Source organism: Falco rusticolus, chromosome 6, assembly GCF_015220075.1.
Source record: "Falco rusticolus isolate bFalRus1 chromosome 6, bFalRus1.pri, whole genome shotgun sequence".
NCBI lineage: Eukaryota > Metazoa > Chordata > Aves > Falconiformes > Falconidae > Falco > Falco rusticolus.
In genome coordinates, this window is record NC_051192.1 from 19,865,195 (window position 1) to 19,883,464 (window position 18,270).

An 18,270-nucleotide genomic window follows, 5' to 3' on the forward strand; every position below is an offset into this window, starting at 1 on the left:
ACCTGAAAATAACTATGAGATTCATGTTTTTTACTTGCTGAAAATTTAAGTGAGTTTTCTAAGCTAAATTAAACTTCTTTTCAGTCCCTTAGTCATCAAATTACTACTCTGAATTAGAAACTGACAACAAAAATCGCTGTTAGTTTGGGAAGAGGGGCTCCTGGCCCTGCTGAAATCAGTGCCCAAATATTTAAATGCCTATTCACTTCAGTGGGACTAGCTCTTCCTTCCTAGTAGGCAGTCTACTTGATGCTTAAGAGTAAAAATACTGGTTTCACCTCATTGAAGGCTTCAGGAGTTAGCTAGAATAGAAATTCAAATGCGTAAATAACAACAGAACCTCTCTGGATTTATACTAACATTGGAATCAGGATCTTTCAATCACTGTTTCTACTGACCTGAGGTTTATAATATTATTAAAGGCTAATTCTGAATTCATAGCACTGAGGAACTCTCTGGGCCAAGACCAATGAAGACCAAGACCATGATCTGGGCCACAGAAGAAACAACCAGTGAATAGACTGACCTTTCCCAGCAAGTTAATAAAGTACAATTGCGAAAACATGAGCAAGGTACACAAGCAGACAAATGGGAGCAAGAAAAGCCAAAATAACAGCAAAATAAATGTGATCACAAAAGCAAGAGCTGTGCTGGCCTTCAATGGATCGTGATGCTACAATATCACTTTTGACCTTATAATGACCATCATCTGTATTAGGATTCTGCATAGCTGCCCATGACCTTCTTCTGACTTTGTTCCATGAAAAAGAGTTAAAATTGTCAGTTTATTGGCTTCATTAAATTACTAGCATTTCTTCCTTTTCATGTAAAACTTTACACTAAAGCAAAATTATTTTTTTAAAAAACAACAACAACAACAAAAAAGATGCAAAATAAGGGCTATAAAATTAAATGTGAAAAGTTTTGTCTGGAGAAAAAAATGTACTGATGTGCAAAACCAGCAAGATCTGCCGTCCAAAGAGTTTATTTCCCTGTGAGTTATGATTGAATTAAACTTAGAGGTATATTGGAAACATTTGTGGACTAGTTGGACTATGAAAGGAAGAAAAGACTTTTCTCTGCTTTTTCAATTCAACACTACATGAAAGGAACACAAAACAACAAGCCTGTGCCATGTGTGCCTACGTTTATACCCACATAAAGACATAGTAGGAAACCAAAGACATGTAATTTTGAAGTGTTCTGGATTAACTCAACAAAACGGTAAAGGTATTAAACCAGAGCCACTGGGATAGTGTATGCCAACCATACATTATGTGGCAGAGGTGATTTAACTTAAGATCTGAGTTTAGATCTGGAGTTATAGTAGGAGATTGAAGGGGCAACATTCAGGTCTATGAATAGCACTTCCATTGATGCTTGATTCACCTGTAGGAGAGGAGATTTTTCCTTTGTTGTGTTCAGTTTTCAAGAGATCAAGAAAACACTGGCAGCAAGAGATGGTGTGAACCTGCTATTAAACGCTGTGAATTATGTTAGCCTAAGCCAGACAAATACTATCACACAGTAGTCCAGATGCATTGCTTAGGAGTGAATCCTACTGTTATTCAGCTAATCTGTCAAACCATGGGAATGAATGTCAAAAGTTACTGTTCCACACAATCTTAGCCCTTTTTCCCAGAAATAATGTCCTCTGCAACAAATCTTGCAAAAAAAATTACATAGACATGTGATAGAACAAGTTTACAAAATTATTAAAAGGTAATTCAAATTATTATCAAAGAGAATAATATAAGAAACAAGGAAGTAGCCAAGAAATATTAAGCAGCCAGACACCTTTGAATAGGCATGGAAGAATGGAGGCTTGTTTTCATTACCTCTAACAGAAAATGCAAATGTAAGTATAAAGGCAAGATGTACAGTCAAAATTAAACTTCAGCCCAGCTGATTTCAGGAAATCCCCCAAATCACATGACAAACTCACTGTTTTCACTCCTCAAAGAAACCATTAGTATCTGGTGAAAACTCTGGAACACACTAACTATGTATTGGGAACAGAGATCTTGAAGATGAGGTATGACACGAAAACTTAGCTGGAAGAGCAGAAATGCTTTAGGGAATCCTTATGAAAGGAGAAGATTGGAAAACCCAAGAAGAGTGACTTTTTTTGTGGTTTAAATGCTTTGCACCTGAGACTAGAATAACAGCTCCAGAATGTCCCAATAGGAATGATCATCGAATACGCAGTAACAAACAGTTAATAAGCAAGAAGTAAATTATTGAAATTAAGAATGGCCAAAAAAATAACTTTAAAGGATTCCACAGAAAAGGGATTAATAATTGCATATTTCCTAGCTATGTGTAAGCTGATAACATTGATCAGGCTGGACCCATAGTCACTGACCACTGCAATATTCTACACAAGAATAAAAGGAATGCAAATTAAATTAATAAGGAACCGAAGATGAACTGCCTATTGACAAGATAGTAATGAAAACATATATATACAAAAAAGGAATCCCAGGGGACTGTGGAGAGATTAAGCAATGGTGTTTGATTCACACTCATTTCTGCAGATGGAAAACATGGAAGAAAAAACAGCAGAGGGGTACGGTCTTTATGGGACCTTTGGGATTTATCATGGAAAATACCATTATCACTACATCAAGGGTAATCTTAAACTCTGTAGCATGCCAGAAAAGATAATCTAGCTGCAACAAAGAGCATCAATATCTTTTCAAGTGGTGTTCCTGTGCAGCTTGGGCTGACCTGTTTCCAGAAACAAAGGCTGTTTCTGGAAGTAGGGGTGCAAAACAAGTGACAAAGTTATTGACATGTTGTTTCCTGCAGAGACCTACATAGCTTGTCACTTACACTGTCAGCAAAGATATTAGTGTGTAAAACTTAGTAGGTGTCACCAGCTTCTGGTCAGTCACTCTACCCACGTCACTCTAGCTGTGTCTTGCCACATCTTGGCACTTTGGGATGAGATCAGACTCTGGGAGAATAGAGTTAGACAGGATGACCACCACTGCAGAGCTGAAAATGTGAGAGATTGCTGCATGTCTTCAGATGGAAAGAAAGATGGAAGTTGAATAATAGTGAATATCCTGTGTTTACGGAGTGTGTATTTAGCATATATCCCAGGTAAAGTGTTGGGTTTTATAATGACTAGAAGAAAAATTGTGGGAGACTCATTTAAGAATCACAAGGAGAACATTAAGACTGCACTAAGAAGGCGGCAAAACTTTTCTCTAGATAAATGAGCAAAAATTCTCTCAAAAGGCAGGAGTGAAGTACCACTACACAGGATTATCATCTCCATGTGGACTGGAGTCCAAGTCTTGAAAACTGGAGAAATCAGTGACAAAATAAAATACTGATCCCTAGATTATAACACATCTTGGCAGCAGGGCTGGGTTTGTTTTTATGCTTTTTTTTTTTTTTTTTAACTTACTTGGGTTGGCTACATCTGTAGATGTGAAGCAAACAGTGCCAGATGCCATTCTTCAGAATGGATGTAAACTGAAGCAACCTGGCTGCTCAGCTGTTGGGACGCCATTACTCTGACCCAAGACCAAACCAGGGAAGATGTTAAGAATTTAGTAGAATGGAGAAAGATGAGGTGTTCTAACATTTTTTAGTTCATTAGTATAGTTGTAGTAGTGGTACACAGAAAACTTGACCTTGCAAATAAACTGATGGAAACTAGAAAAAGAGAACTTAACTGATTCTGAAGGCCTCTAGACACTATCTTTGGCCAGGTCCAAGTTCAACGGACTGTCATCTTAGTCTCAACAGCTGTATGGGAACTTAGCTACACACCTCATTTACAGAAACCTTTAGAGACTGACAGCCAGGTAGCTGAATCTGAAATGAATCAGCCAGGTAGCTGAATCTGAAATGAATCCAACTTCAGATACCCAGTCATTTAGACAGGTTCTTGGAAAACAGCTGTCCAAAGTGCCTATTTCTTTCCATTGACTGCTGAAATAGCCTAGACCAGGGGACCAGGGGTCCTCAAACTTTTTAAACAGTGGGCTGGCATGCGGATGAAGTGGCAGGCAGTCATCTGTGGCTGCTTGGTTTCCCCCCCAACCCCCGGGAGGGGGGGGGCAGGAGGACCCTGGGGGCCCATATTCAGCCCACAGGACGTAGTTTGAGGACCCCTGGCCTAGGGCATGGGACTCATCTTGTCTACTATGCAGTTGCCTACAAGCGAACCATTTTTTTCTGCTCTCCCATTAGGAGAAACACTGACTCTGGACACACTTAGAAAAGATGAATCCCACAGTAGGGTGGCCAGCTTGCTCATCTTGGATGTAGACAGCTGACTGTTAGGCCATAAAGTCTGAGGAGATTAAATATCTATTCTGCTTATCCTAGGCCATGCTTGGTTTGTCCATGGCTATGTTTCTTCTCCTGCTCCTGAGTCCCATCCCATAAATCCTTAGTTTCTACAGGACCCTCAGTGTCCTAGCAAGATTGTAATGCCACTTGCTTGGCGTGCGTGGAGTGGCACTGTCTTTTCCCTGGCATTTCATCTCATCTCTGACTGCAGTCAGCCTGACACTCTTTTAGCCTCTAGTTCAGTAGGGCTGGGAAAGCTGTAGCAATAGGATGTTTGGGAAGGACATTTTCCTTGGATCCTCCAGCTGAGAACAGGAAGTTCTTTCCAGAGTGATTGGCATAGCAGAAAGCACTGTGATATGACATGTTGCCTCCACCAGGAAAGATGGCTGAAGGCACCATTATCCCCTCCCTCTCTCCATCACAGCTGCACACTCCTGTCCCTGTGCCAAGCCAAAATGATTTGGGTTAAAAATATTCCTCCTTTTTTTTTTTTTCTCCCCTCCTGGATTGGTCATTTGAACCCAAGTCATTTCAGTCATCTGGTTCAGAAAGTAACACCACAAATGCTTGTAACATTACCACTGAGGAGCTGGCACACAGCACTGTAAAGGTGGAAAAAGTGGCAAGAAGCGGGATAACTGCTCCACTCAGCTGCATTGCCAGGGACAAATCGGGCTAACATGTGACACCTCTTCAGAAGAAATGGAAGTACAGGTTAGTCTATGTTACAAAGAGAAGGAGAAAAAATCTGGAGAATCTCAGGTTTGCCAGGAAATTCCTTTGGAAACAGAAGAACAAAGGATTTGTTGTGCCCTGAATTTATTATAATGGTCAATCTCAGTTGGCACATTTACCAAAGCATCAATACAAATGAGTCTCCTGATCCTACTCATACCCTAATTACTCACACATTGATTAGTTATATTACCATAACGCTGAGGATCCCACATAATGAGCAGGACCCTGTTAGGAACTATGCAACCACAAGGTGCTACCTGAGGGACATCTTATTCTGTTGAATTCCTGATTGTTAGGTACAGAAAAGTTAAGCCTCTGTTGGGATGTGCCTCACAGGAGAAGGTTGAAAACTCCATTACTAGAAGTTTATTTAGGGTTCTATACTCAGCTGTAGAACATTGAGTTTCTGGGCTTCTGGCAGAAGTTGCCTCCCATTGACTCAAAACAATATCTGATGCATAAAGTTCTTGAATTGTTGAACAAGTTTCTTCTATATCATCCCTTCATGTAATTAATGGGGAGGTAACTAACGTGACACTAACTACACAAGCTCAAAGGATTAAGGTAATGTGGGTAAACTATTGGCCCCATGAGCTAATAGATTTGCATCACTGATGCAAAGCTGATGTGGTAACACCTGTTAGAATAACTGACCAGCACCAGGTGTCAGAGATACTTGCCTTCTTCCCATCAGCAGTGTAGAGTTTCTTTACTGGGAACTGCAGGATCTCTGAAATCTCATCCAGGAGCGTTTTGAAACTCCTGGCATTTCTGCGATTCAAGATAATTGAGCGTCGAAAACCACTTTCCCCATTTTTAACTAGAGTGATTTTCTTGGGTATTCTGGGGCCGTGGTGAGTGAAAGGTGCGGAATAATCTTCAAGCTTGCCCTCCTGAGCTGCTCTTCTCATGGTACTGGAGGGACGACCATTTCGCGGAGGGCCTGGCCTGTGTCCCACAGAAGTGATGTTAATAGGTTTGACATACTTCTTGTCGGAGCAAAGGTAGCATCCTCCATCCTCCAGCTGGTCCAGCTCACTGATGCAATGTATTCCTCGTGGGGTAGTGATGGTCCGTACCCCAAATGGCAGTGGGACCCGATGAGAAAGGTCATCCATGAGTGCATTGAAGCTCTTGAAGCTTCTCTGATTGATGGCCATCTTGACTCCTGCAAACTGAGGATCTCCGCTCTTGAAGAATGTTATTTTTTTGGCTGGGGGTACCCTGGTGACAGTGCTTGTCCGAGCCACGGTGGGAAAGGGCTGCTCATAGTTGTAGGAGCTAGTGGTTGACAGGTAGTCATCAGGCATCTGATTCATCCCTCTTGCTTAAAGGTAACTAGAACAGAAGCAAAAACAAGAGTAGAGTTTGAGTCACGCAGAATCAGTGCCTGACTAGCATGAGAGCAAAGTTTGTTTTCCTGACGACAGTTTTACCATCTATGCTTGACCAAGAGCAGATTTACCAACACGGAGCTATGAACTCACTGGCTCAGGTAGACAGGAGGAAACACAGCAGGAAGAGTAACCATAACCCTGCTCCTCACAGTTAAATCATCCTTGTCCTGCAGATGCCAATGAGAATTCAGTCAATGTTAGTCGCCCCTAAGGCACCAAAACTATGAGTCAGACCCCAAGCAAAACCCACAAAAACTGGTATTTGTGTATTGTTGTCCTTTGGAGTTTTGTGTCTTCCTTGCTTATATTTTTGAGGTTTTCTCTGAAACAATCAGAGCTAGTGATTACTTCAGGTTTATTTTTACAAGCAGAGCGCTGAGATTCTCATGTAACCCTTTAACCCCATGAACTGGGGCATAACAAATAATACAACACAACTGAATTTGTTCATGTAGTGATTGCACTTTGTAGCACACAACCAGTCCTGAGTGTACTGCAGGGCAGAGTAGTTGCACTACTACAGAGTAGTAGACCGTTGCACATGGTCATGCCATAGACCGCTAAGGCAAGGTCTGGATGAAAATCCAAAGCAGCAGTGCAAACAGATAGCAGTAAGAACTATGACAAGACCTCAAAGAGAACTACAAAAGCTGATTCTGCTAAACAGTGGGAAAATTTGAAAGCAACCTGGTAAGCACAGGTGTGAGGAGAACGATCTGCCCAATTTGTGCCAGAGAAGCTGGTGTCCTTCACTTTCAAAACTAAGCTGACTTTGGTGTTTAAGTCTGGTGGTTCAGCCCCATCTTTTGGAACCCAAATGTTTGTAATGTCTTTGCCATGATGGAGACAAGTGGAAAGGAGTCTGGACTCTACTCTTTCTTACTTGCCCTTATTGAATGCATTGTCTTGGAAGTCCATCACTAAAAAATTCAGACCCCACATGGAATGAAACTACTATGTCCAAAAAGAAGACACTTTGGTTTTGACATGGAAAAAAAAAAATATTAGCAGTATTTACAGCTGCTAAAACATCAGCTGTAATGAGTACAACAAATGTCTATTTCATGAATATGAACTATCCACAGTTCACTTGGAGTCAATGACTCAAATGAAGATTCTCAAAATGGCCTTTAGGGATGTCATCGTCTGGTCAGAAGTTACTTCCCAGAGATAGGCAGCAAACCATTTGAATTGTTAGTAAGGAAGACAGTAGCCTGTCTTGTAGCTTGCAGATGATTCTGGCTACAAGAACCTACAGCCAATTTATGTTCCAAATTATGTTCTTAGTTGATAGCAGTTTTCTATTGCAACTTTAAAAAAATCTCTCACAAGAAAGAAATTTTTTTAAATGTTCACAAATTAGATAGAAAACAATAAAAGCATTCCTAAAGACATGTTTCCTTCAGTTTGCTCCTGGTTATACTACTTGTAGCAGCTTGATAAAGTTCTAGTTTCAAGAAAATAATCATGCTGCTCACAAATTATTCTTTGGTCACCACGGTTTGGTGCTTATCTTCTCTACATTTTAGAATAAAACCATTATTTTCTTGCTACTCTCAAGTGAAGTATTTGTGCACTTTATACTACAGCAAATTCACTCCTGCAATAAATGGAAGTTTAACCTCAGCTAGGTGAGAAAAGACCTTAGGCAACATTTGAAAGATTATTATTTAGACAAATCTCTGCTTTTTTATATCCATGTACACTGACAAAGGTATCAGTATGATTTACTCTTTCCATGTACATTTTTGACCAAGCAATTATTTACTTATTTCCCAGTTAAAGGTCAATCCATCACTCTTTCTTCAAGGGAAAAATACATCTAATTTCTCTATTTATCCACAGCTTTCAGAAAAGTGGCTTTAACTTTTTCTCCATGAGTCCCACATTAGAGCTTTCAGACACTGGCAGCATAATTTCCAAACAAACCCATTATCTAAATTGTAGTCCCTGGACGAATGGTGGTCCACAATATCCTGGATGCACTCCCAGAAATCTAACTGCTTCCCAAGGATTTATTCTACTTTTTTTTTCAAGCTGTGAGATAATACTGTAAGAAGTACAAAAAAAAAAAAAAAAAAAAAAGAGGACAAATCATAAAATACTTTGCCAATACTAATTTTTGGGGAGAATAATTTCACAAGACTGTTAAGGGATCACCAATATAAAGGAACATTGTGCCATAAGTTTTGGGTGATAAGAATTGGTTACCCACACAAGCCTAGATGATCTGTCAGATCTGTTTTTATGAAGCAGTATATAATGTGAAGAAAGAGCCTTCCACAAAAACCTTGCATGAAATATTAACAGTTCCCACAAGGAGAAGTTCTGTATTGTCCATTTGAAGCCTTAGAATGGGAAGGGGATTCTACTGCATATCTGGCAAGGCAACAAAAATGGTCATCTTGCCCTTTCTATAGATACATAAAATATAGATACATAAAAGAGGAGCCTCAATGCATATTTTTATACTTACATTGAAATACGTCATGCCTCTTGCTCAAGATGACTTTTTCTCATAGAATATCCAAGAGATTAAAAATAAATCAGCAAAATATTTTTTTTTTAAAAAACCCAACACAGCCAAACTACCACCTCCAGGATCTAATGCACTGGACAGTGTAGGGAACAGCTTTAGCAGGTTACATGCTGTCTGTCAATCAAACTGTCCTCAAAATGACTGACCACAGCTTGGAGGGTTAATCAGGACTGTGTTGCTAAGGATAGAAAGAAAAGCTACCTAAGCTGCTGGAGAAGGCTCTCAAATCCACTGGGGCTTTAAGCAGTTTGCCCAATCCTTCCCTTGCTCGCACCCATGTAACTCAGGTATAAATCTGACTCAGTGATACTCCTCTGAAATCATACCGGTGTAAATGAGAACGCAGTCAAGGCCAAAAATGTAATATTTTCCTTTTGCATAAAGGCCTGCAGAGACCTGAAAAACTTTCCTAGGCCACCCCACTCATCGACTCCCTACTCATCCACAATACTTTGGCATCAGATTTATCTTTTGGGTAACTCCAGGGAAATCAATGGAGCTCAAGTAAAGATGATGGTGGCCCTTAAGGATTTGTGTATATGGTTGTTACTTCTCAGCTGGTTGATAGTAGCTTACTCGGGACATTGATGACTGACATCCATAACAACTTCTTAGTGAAATACTGTCTTAACAGGAAAATCTGGTGAGTCCTAACCTGAATATTTCGAAGTTCATGGCAGGTGTCAGAGTCAAAGTCTCAGATGAATGCTCGACAACTGAGTGTCACTGAGATTGGGTCATGAAAAAAGGACAAACCACCTGTGAATGATAAATAATGGGAAATTACTTGTTTTTTCGTAATTCCCATAACTCATGAGAGCTGTCCAGCTTTCTCTAACACTCCCTCTTTGCAAAGAAAACACATACACACACCAGAGAAATTAATCAGCTGGATTCAGGTACAAAATGAGTGGGAAGTCTCACTTTCATATGGCCTGGAATTCTTGTCTTCTAGCAATATTTATTTGTTGCTTATGTACCCATCACACCTGTGCACCTATATCACTTTGAGCACTAAGCACCTTCTTTTGTAGAAAGCAATTACTCGCAGAGAGACCAGAGTCATAAAGTGCTTTTATTGGAAGGTCAGCAGTCTGGGGGTCCTGCAGGAATAGGTTTGGCAAATTTCACATATCAAATCCTTAACATGAATTTTCCAAACATCAGGTTTATGTTTGAGCCATTACACAGTCCTCTTCATACAGCATTGCTTTTCCATCTGTGGGCAGCACACTTAGGGTCAAGAGACCATTCCTGTGGGATCCTTCACCCAGAAGAACAAGTCATCTCTCTGTAGCCTTGCATCTACTATAAGAAGTCAGCATCTTTACTGGAAAATTTGTAGGAGTCCATCCACAGGAAAGACTGAACTCCTCATGAAGGCCATTCTACTCAATCAGGACTGTGACAGGCAGCCTGGCCCCTATTTTTAAATTTCTCATCACAGTTCAAAATAGCATCTCAGAAAGAGTAAACTACAGTAGGCAGGCAAGTCACACACTCCGAAACCCTATCACACCTCTGCTATCCAACTTCACACAGAGGAAGCTGTGTGACCATGTGGTTGGACATCCATTATGTGAACCCTCAGTCAAAATCCAATATATCTGCAGCACGTGTCTCACATCAGCCTTGGCCTTCTGTCTCTCACATTAGGCTTGTTATCCCTGAGGTTTTTTTGCAGCTTTGTCTTTGTTTGGGACATAGAAGGAGAGGAATCCAGTACCACTGTAGAAAGTGCCTGAGCTGAGGCAAAAGAACTGTTAGAGAACTTCACTCAACGAATTTAGCACCAAGTCTATAAACACTATTTGAGAGATGAGAAGGCCTTTAGGAGAAGCATCCAGACTTGACTTACATACTTTAAATCACCAGGAGTCTACCCTGCCCAGCAGCAAAAATTCCAACAGTTAACCCACAAAGTGCTAAACATCTGTGCCTTTCCCCTGGCCTGAGTATGCCTAGTGTCACTATTTGTATGGCTTTTGTCAGTATGCGGGTGTGCGGGCTTCTACTGGGAAGTTTCTTTTCCCATACAAGTAATTGTAGCTTCCATTTTTACAAAGAGATTTCTTTCAGACAGAGAAAGGTCTACAAGTCACCATCAACATTGGAATGGAGCTGGCTGAAAAATCCAGGTGTGCATTCTAGGGAAAGCATGAACAAGATTATTTAATTTTATTTTTTTCCCATAAAAGGTGGGAGTTTCTGAAAAGAAAGATGAAACATCATTTTGTAAGACCTAACCGTGTTTCTTTAAAAAAAGGTCATTTCAATTTGCCCTTTTTGAGAAAGAAAAACACTTTTTTAATGTCAAAGTGATCATATTAACAAGGAATACTTATGGTCTGACAAGACCAAAGTATTGTATGGAAAATGACAGAAGTTGAGACGTTTGATTCTTAAAAAGAGAATATAAAGCATTGAATGGGAAGGTAGCGTATCCATTTGCCTGTGATTACATAAGAATTCCCTGCAAACAAAACAGGTAAATTGCATATTTTCCTTCAATTTATTTGTTACTTAAAATTACTTGAAAAGGTTTATCAAACTCTCTGTAGGACTTGAAGTTTTTCATTGTTCAGAAAAGAGGTGTCTGATGGCTGGTATTGTCATTTTATTCCATGGCTGAACGAGCTTAAAACATGGGGCTCTTCATCACCCAGGTCCTTGTCAGAGTTGGTGTCAGGTATAAATAAAACCACCTCCTGGCAGGAATAGCACGTTACTGACCACAGCCGTGGCAGCCATCTCATGAGCCACACCACTGGACCAGTAAGCTGGAAGGCATACTAGAGGTGCAAACCTCAATCTTCTGTGCTAAAAACGACTGTGATTTGAAGTTGAACAAGAGTCAGCAGCGAGCCCCCATGGCATAGACCACCACCCATGCACTGCAATGTATTAGCCAGTGTCCTAAGCAGGCCAAGAGAAGTCATGACTCCCTTCTGCTTGGCTCTTTTGAAAGCATATCTAGACACTGTGTCCAGGTTTGCTCTCCATAGCACAAGAAAGATACTGGCGTACTGGCATGAGTCCAGCAAAGGCCACCAAGATGACAGGACAAAACAGGAGCACATGATGTGCAGGAGGAGGGCGAGAGCACTAGAATTGTTGAACCTGGATAAAAGACCGGGAGGCATTCATATCATTGTGTATAACTACCTTGGACATGGTATAGGTATAGTGTATATAGGAAGCCAGACACATCCCAGAGTGCATAGTAAAGCGTTAAGATGTGGCAACATGTAAAATGCTCTTTAGGTACTAGAAAAAATTCTTCATGATGGTGACCAAAAACCGGAACCTAAGAGGTGGAAGAATAGTTGACCCTGTAGATATTAAAAATTCAGCTGAGCAACCTGTTCTATGGGCCTGGCTGTGAGTGTCTGGTGGGACAAGAAAATCTCCAAAGTCCCTTCCAGCCCAGTTTATTCTGTGATTTAGCAGAGGTAAGGCAGCTTCTCCAAAAGGTTGTCTGCACTCTCCTTGACTCAGGCTCATGTGGTAATTAAGATCCAGCTAAGTGCCAGTTTAATATTATCCGTCCTTTGCAGTCATCTGAACTGTTCCATCACCAGAAATGTTTTCTGTGATCTGATAGAATACTCCACCTGTAATTAGTTTAACATTATTAGCTCTTCCCTTTTGCGATTACTGAATTTGCTTCTAAGAAAATTAAATATTCATTTATAAATGTGAGGCACATCTTAGTAGATAATGGGGTCTGTTGTTGTTTGCAGGGGGGCTTTAGTGGGGTTTTGTTTGGGGTTTGGGTGTTTTTCCCTGAAAGAATGTACAGGTTTTTGTTTATTTGGGTCCATACCAGTTTGAAACAAGTCAATCTTCAAAGCACAGCAGTCCAAGTTGTATTTTCAGCTACAGCCTCCAATGCAAAGGATTACATTGCACTTAACCTAGGTAATCAAGAAGCCCAGCTTTCTGGAAGATAAGAATTAATCTCAGGGATCAGATTCACCTACACCAAATCTCCCTCCTATTCTAGGTGCGTCATATAAGTAGTTTTTCAGCAATCAACCATGGGTGCAAAGAAAGAAAACCCTCTGAAACTGGTAAAAAATAGGTTTTTTTTTTTTTAATGTTCCTTACTTTTAAAAGCATTTATTCTGTAGACAATGTCTCTACAGTTGATACACCAGTCTTCACAGACTTAAATTATCAACTTGAGTCCCTTCACCATGAGATAAAAAACAGTTGAAAAATGTTACTACTTTGCCAAGTCACCCCCACCATGCAAATAACAGGTGCGTTTATGATCTGAAGACCGAAGCTCATGGTATCAGTAGCAGTTCAGAGAACAGAGACTGAACCATAAAAATCTGGTTAGAGGATTGGGACTTCAGAGTGGACAGACGTTACTGAGGCTGGGTCCTCAGCTCTATACTAAGACTTTGTTCAAACTCCTGAGTTATGAGGTTTGCTTTCTGCTCAGGAGGAAACATAAGGATAGTTGTATATGAGATATATATATATATATAACATAATACATATATATATATAATAAAACAAGATGATGGACGGCACATGGAGTAACCGTTAGGTTCTCTAGGTGAGAAAGAGACAGGGACACGGTGGTGCCTGTTCGTTATTCCTTCCCCTACATATCCTGTTGCCTCCCATCAATCAGTTCTCAGAGTGCCTCAATAGAATCCTACCATGACAGCTCCCCTGGGATGCTGATAATCACAGTCCGCTGTGAAACTGAAGCATTCTTCCACTGAAGGGGGCAGAGAAGTCCTAACTCAGAGGACTGGTTTTCTTTTGCTGAGGAAATGTGGGACTTGTCTTTCCCAAAACAAAACCAAGGGCTTAAGTAAACCAGAGGCAGAGGCCAGTTCTGCCACATAATGTTCAACACCCAGCTGTGGTCTATTAAAGTGACCACTCTGTGACACAGCCCCTATTACATGGGTGTCTGCAACAGGCTCCGACAGCAACAGTCGCATCTGGGTGTTTCAAGCTGCACACAGTTCAGCTCCAGCAACAGTTCAGAAATATCCCTAGAAGCTGGGGACGATGCTTTTGTCATTGCAGGGGGTGTTTCGAGTGCCACATCCAGGCTGTTTTGAAGACCCAGGGCTTTAGGTAACCTGCACTGCTCTTTACTCACATTTCTGGCAATATTGGGGAAAATAACTTTGAGTTTCTTTTTGAGGTGAGCTTGAATTTCATGTCTAAGATGATCTGCATGTTTGTGCCAGGAAACTGATAAAAAGATGTGCTATTTAACACATCAGACAGAGGAGACAGCGTGACAAGACTGGAGCAGCTTGCCAAATTCAAACCTAGAATTGACACAATCAATTACATGAAAGGAACAAGTTCACAAGAACATGCATGTATCACAAGGGTTAAGCATGGTTTGAGCAGGTTGTTAGCAGTTCTTTTGCCTTCTCATGAAGACTGTCTGGTATGCATGTCCCTTGATTATGTGATCACAGCAACACAAGGTGGCTCCTTCCAGGGCTTTTTCCATCTCCAAGGAGGATACAAAAGCTCAGGCATGGAAGTTTTTACAGACAACCGTTTGAGATTTCCTAGGCTGGTTAACAGACACACACCCACTCCCCTTTACAATCCATTTTGCTTCCTCATCTTCCTATCTGTAAAGCAGAATGAAGAAAGAAGCTGAGCAAAGCTGATTACATGAGTACCCAGGAAAGGAAACCAGGTGACTAGAGTGAGCAGCTGAAGAACAAGGAATATGCACGAACCCCAGGACCTGAGGCAATGCATGCCTCAGGAGTGACACTTAGGAGCCAACTACTGAGGCGTGAACCAAGAAAGTCACCACGGGTTTGAAGAGGTTTCAATCTGCAACTGAATCTGGACCTGGCAGCTAAAGGCAATATGTCAGCAGAAGAAACTCACTATAGATTCCAGCAACTGCAGGTGCTGGAAGCTTTTTTTCCCAGTTTCCATGCAAACCCACTCCAACCCTTCTTCCTCAGGACAGTGCCCAACTCTGCAGAGGTACAGGCACCTTATTGCACATCCATCCCCAGAGTTCAGTGTGGGGCTACCCACAGGTGCAACAGAACAACCACTTGCACCCTAGTGCTTTCACCCACCTTAAGGCACAAGTTAATTTCCTCTACACCACTGTCATATCCTAATTTTACATTTTTAACAAACCTTTCACTTGAGATTATGAAAGCTTTGATATGTGACATTTGCTTTTCCCCCACTATGGTGGTTCTCATTTTTCTGAACCATTTCTAACATTTCTAGGCCCCTTTATACCATTTCTCTTTCCTTTCTGATGCCCATAAGTTCCTTCCAAATTATTATCAATTTTTATTTTCTACACTCCTAAAAATTTATTTCAAAAGATGTTAAATCAAATCCCTCCACACTTCAACATGTACATGTTTTCTCACTTTTTTAACATGTTTATTATTATATTAAAATTATAATAATATAAATGTTCATATTGACATAAATAATATTGTTATAAAGGTAATTATTGTACTCTGTGGACAGCTTTTTTTCATCCAACAATGATGTTGGATGAATGACTTCTAAACCCCTTTGAAACAATCTTCCAAGCCAAATTCAGCATTGTATGGTATTTGGAATCCCTGGCAGGGCTCAAGGCCAGGCTGGACGGGGCTGGGAGCAGCCTGGGCTGGTGGAAGGGGTCCCTGCCTGTGGCAGGGGGTTAGAACTAGATGGTCTTTAGGTCCCCTTCCAACCCAAACCATTCTGTAAGTCTGATTATGATACTATGATGGACAGTGGAAGCAGTCAAGTTTCTCTGGCATCATGTATTTATTTGGCCTTTTGTCTACAACTCTTGTGCCACACAGTTGTGTACTTATTTCTACCTTAACATTTGTTACATTATATTAGAAGACACAATGTCTCACCTGGAGTCACTCTCTTCTTTTGGATTTGAGTAGACAGGGGAAAAAAATAATCAGGGGTATTGTCCCAGCCCTTTCTCCTTTATTCAACCCAGTTAGCATCAGCTGCCTTTGGGAAGTGATACAGTTCATTTCCCAATTCATTCCCTAATGTCCAACATGCCAACATGATCAGCAAAGCTGATCTGTGTTCTTTCTGATTTTTTCAAGGATTATTCTACTTGTTCTTTATCAATTACTTTCTGTTTATAGTGACTTCCTTCCTCACTTTAAATCCTGTCCAAACAACTCTCTAATAGTTTTCTTCTTTAGGAGAATTTTTTTTTTAAAAGGTGTTCAATAACTCAGCCAGTTTTGAATCATTAGCATCCTTTTTCATTTGTTAATGGTCCTGCTTTTTCCGCTACTTCTGCTCTACCCCAAAGATTTACATCCTTCCAATTTTACTTATTCTTGGTTTTAATTCATGTCAGCAGAACTTTGACCTCTCATTAAGGGTAGCATTGCTAATACTGGTACCCTGGCCAAAGTCTAAATTTGGTGATCTCTGCAATTTTTGCTTGCCTACACTTTTAACACAATGAACTGTTCTTTCTTTTCTCCGCATATTGAATCTCAGTGCCAGATTCTCAGATCAGATGAGCCAGCAGGACTCACTGGAACTCACACGATCCCTTGGGATTAGCACTTGCTGAACATCTGCTCCTTTTGGGCAGTGTGCAGGAGCAGAAGGGACAATGCTTTCTCTCTGCCACCTGCTGTGTGACAATGGTGGGTATTTCCCACAGGCACGCTCCTTCCCAGACGTGTTGCGGCCATTCTGGAAGAACAAAGTGTTGCAATGGGGTAGTATGGTCAGGTGGCTCCACAACTGCTCAACCCCAAACAGGGCTGGAGAGATCATGTGCAACCAGGGAGCGGGAGCAAGGATCAGCCAGTGCCTGGGCACCGTGGGACGAATATATCTGAGCCAGGCAGGATAACTCAGGCTAGATATGGTTGTCTAATGTCTTTACTTGAGACAGTCACTCCAGCCTGCCTACAGAGTCACCAGAAAGATATGCTGTCTTTTAGGCCGTAATCATCTCATCCTGAACTGGATGTCTCAGATGAATTCTGTCTTAAAGCTGCTGTTGCTCTCCACTGTCTGGAAAAGAAACAGTGACAATAAGGTTGTTTCATCAGATGTGTATCATTCTTTGGGTCCTGGCTCCAAATTACCAGAACTGAAAACCTGAATTCATAAAAAAGGAGGGTGAGGTGGGATGGTCTCTTTGTCTGACCCTTAAAAGAACATTTTCAAAAATAATAATAATAAAAACAAAAATTGGGTGGAAAAGAATTACCAGGAATTAATATCTGAAATACTGAGGAGGGGAGGGAAAAAATGCCAAAACCCCCACCACAGTCCCTCCTAGGCTGACCCTTCAAATATCATTCCTTTGATATTTCTGAGAGACGATAAGGAAAAAAAAAGACTTTCTAAATTTAATTAATAAGTCTGCTTCACCTTAGCTTTCCTTTTACTCTTTCAAAACAGCTGAAAGAATGTTTGTTAAAAAAAAAAAAGTAGTAAAATAGACATTTAATATTGAAACATTCAAAACTTCATGAACAGAATGGGTTGGGTCCTTTAAAAGACTCTACATTTGAACTTCACATTAAAAAATAAACCAAACAAACAGCTAAAAAAGCCACCTCCTGTCCCTCTTCTACTTGAGCTGCAGCTGAGATCCATCTCTCCTCCACAGCAATGGACACCATGTTTGTTAGCCTCGGTCTGCTGTGTGAGAGACTGGCCATCTTCTGCTGCCTTCCCTCCACATCTTCTCTGAATGCCCTGGTACTTCTTCCTTATTGTCATTCCTTCTCCTCTTGACATCATGCTTCCTGTGATGTCAGCTGGTGACATCATGCTCCACATTCATGGTAGCAGGTGTAACTCTCCACTGCTGGGTCTCTCCTCTCTTTCCTCTGAGCTCTTTCCCAGATGTAGGTCTGCCAATATTTTTATCGCGGTTAAAAGAATACCTCCTTATCTTTCACCACAAACACGTTCCTTCCCCAGCCCTCCTTGCTGAGAATAACCTGCACTCATGACACTCAAACTCACAATCTCCATGTCATGTTCAACACCTACATCTCCTTCACACCAAACACTCTTATCTGGATTGTTGCCAAATTCTACAGATAATTGACTGTAATCTCTCCAAAATCTCATTCCATCCTTTCCTGCTAAAACATCTGCCTTTTGCTGAGTTAGCTTATCTCGACCTGTATAAACTTCACTAGCTTTCACAATATTGTGCAAGATCTATTCAACATCCTGCCCATAAAACTCTTCACTGCTGCAATTGGGTGGTTTCCTTCAGTTTTCCCATGTTTTCACATTTGC

The 18,270-nt window shown here is 40.8% G+C and overlaps 1 protein-coding gene across 1 annotated transcript in view; it reads right to left on the reverse strand.

Moving 5' to 3' along the window:
- Positions 1-18,270, reverse strand: part of RP1L1 (RP1 like 1) — a 44,749-nt gene that overhangs the window by 21,585 nt on the left and 4,894 nt on the right. Inside the window, exon 2 of the mRNA XM_037391747.1 lies at positions 5,733-6,390. Within this exon, the coding sequence (XP_037247644.1) occupies positions 5,733-6,371 (639 nt within the window). The 5' untranslated portion in view covers positions 6,372-6,390. The remainder of the gene's footprint in view (positions 1-5,732; positions 6,391-18,270) is intronic.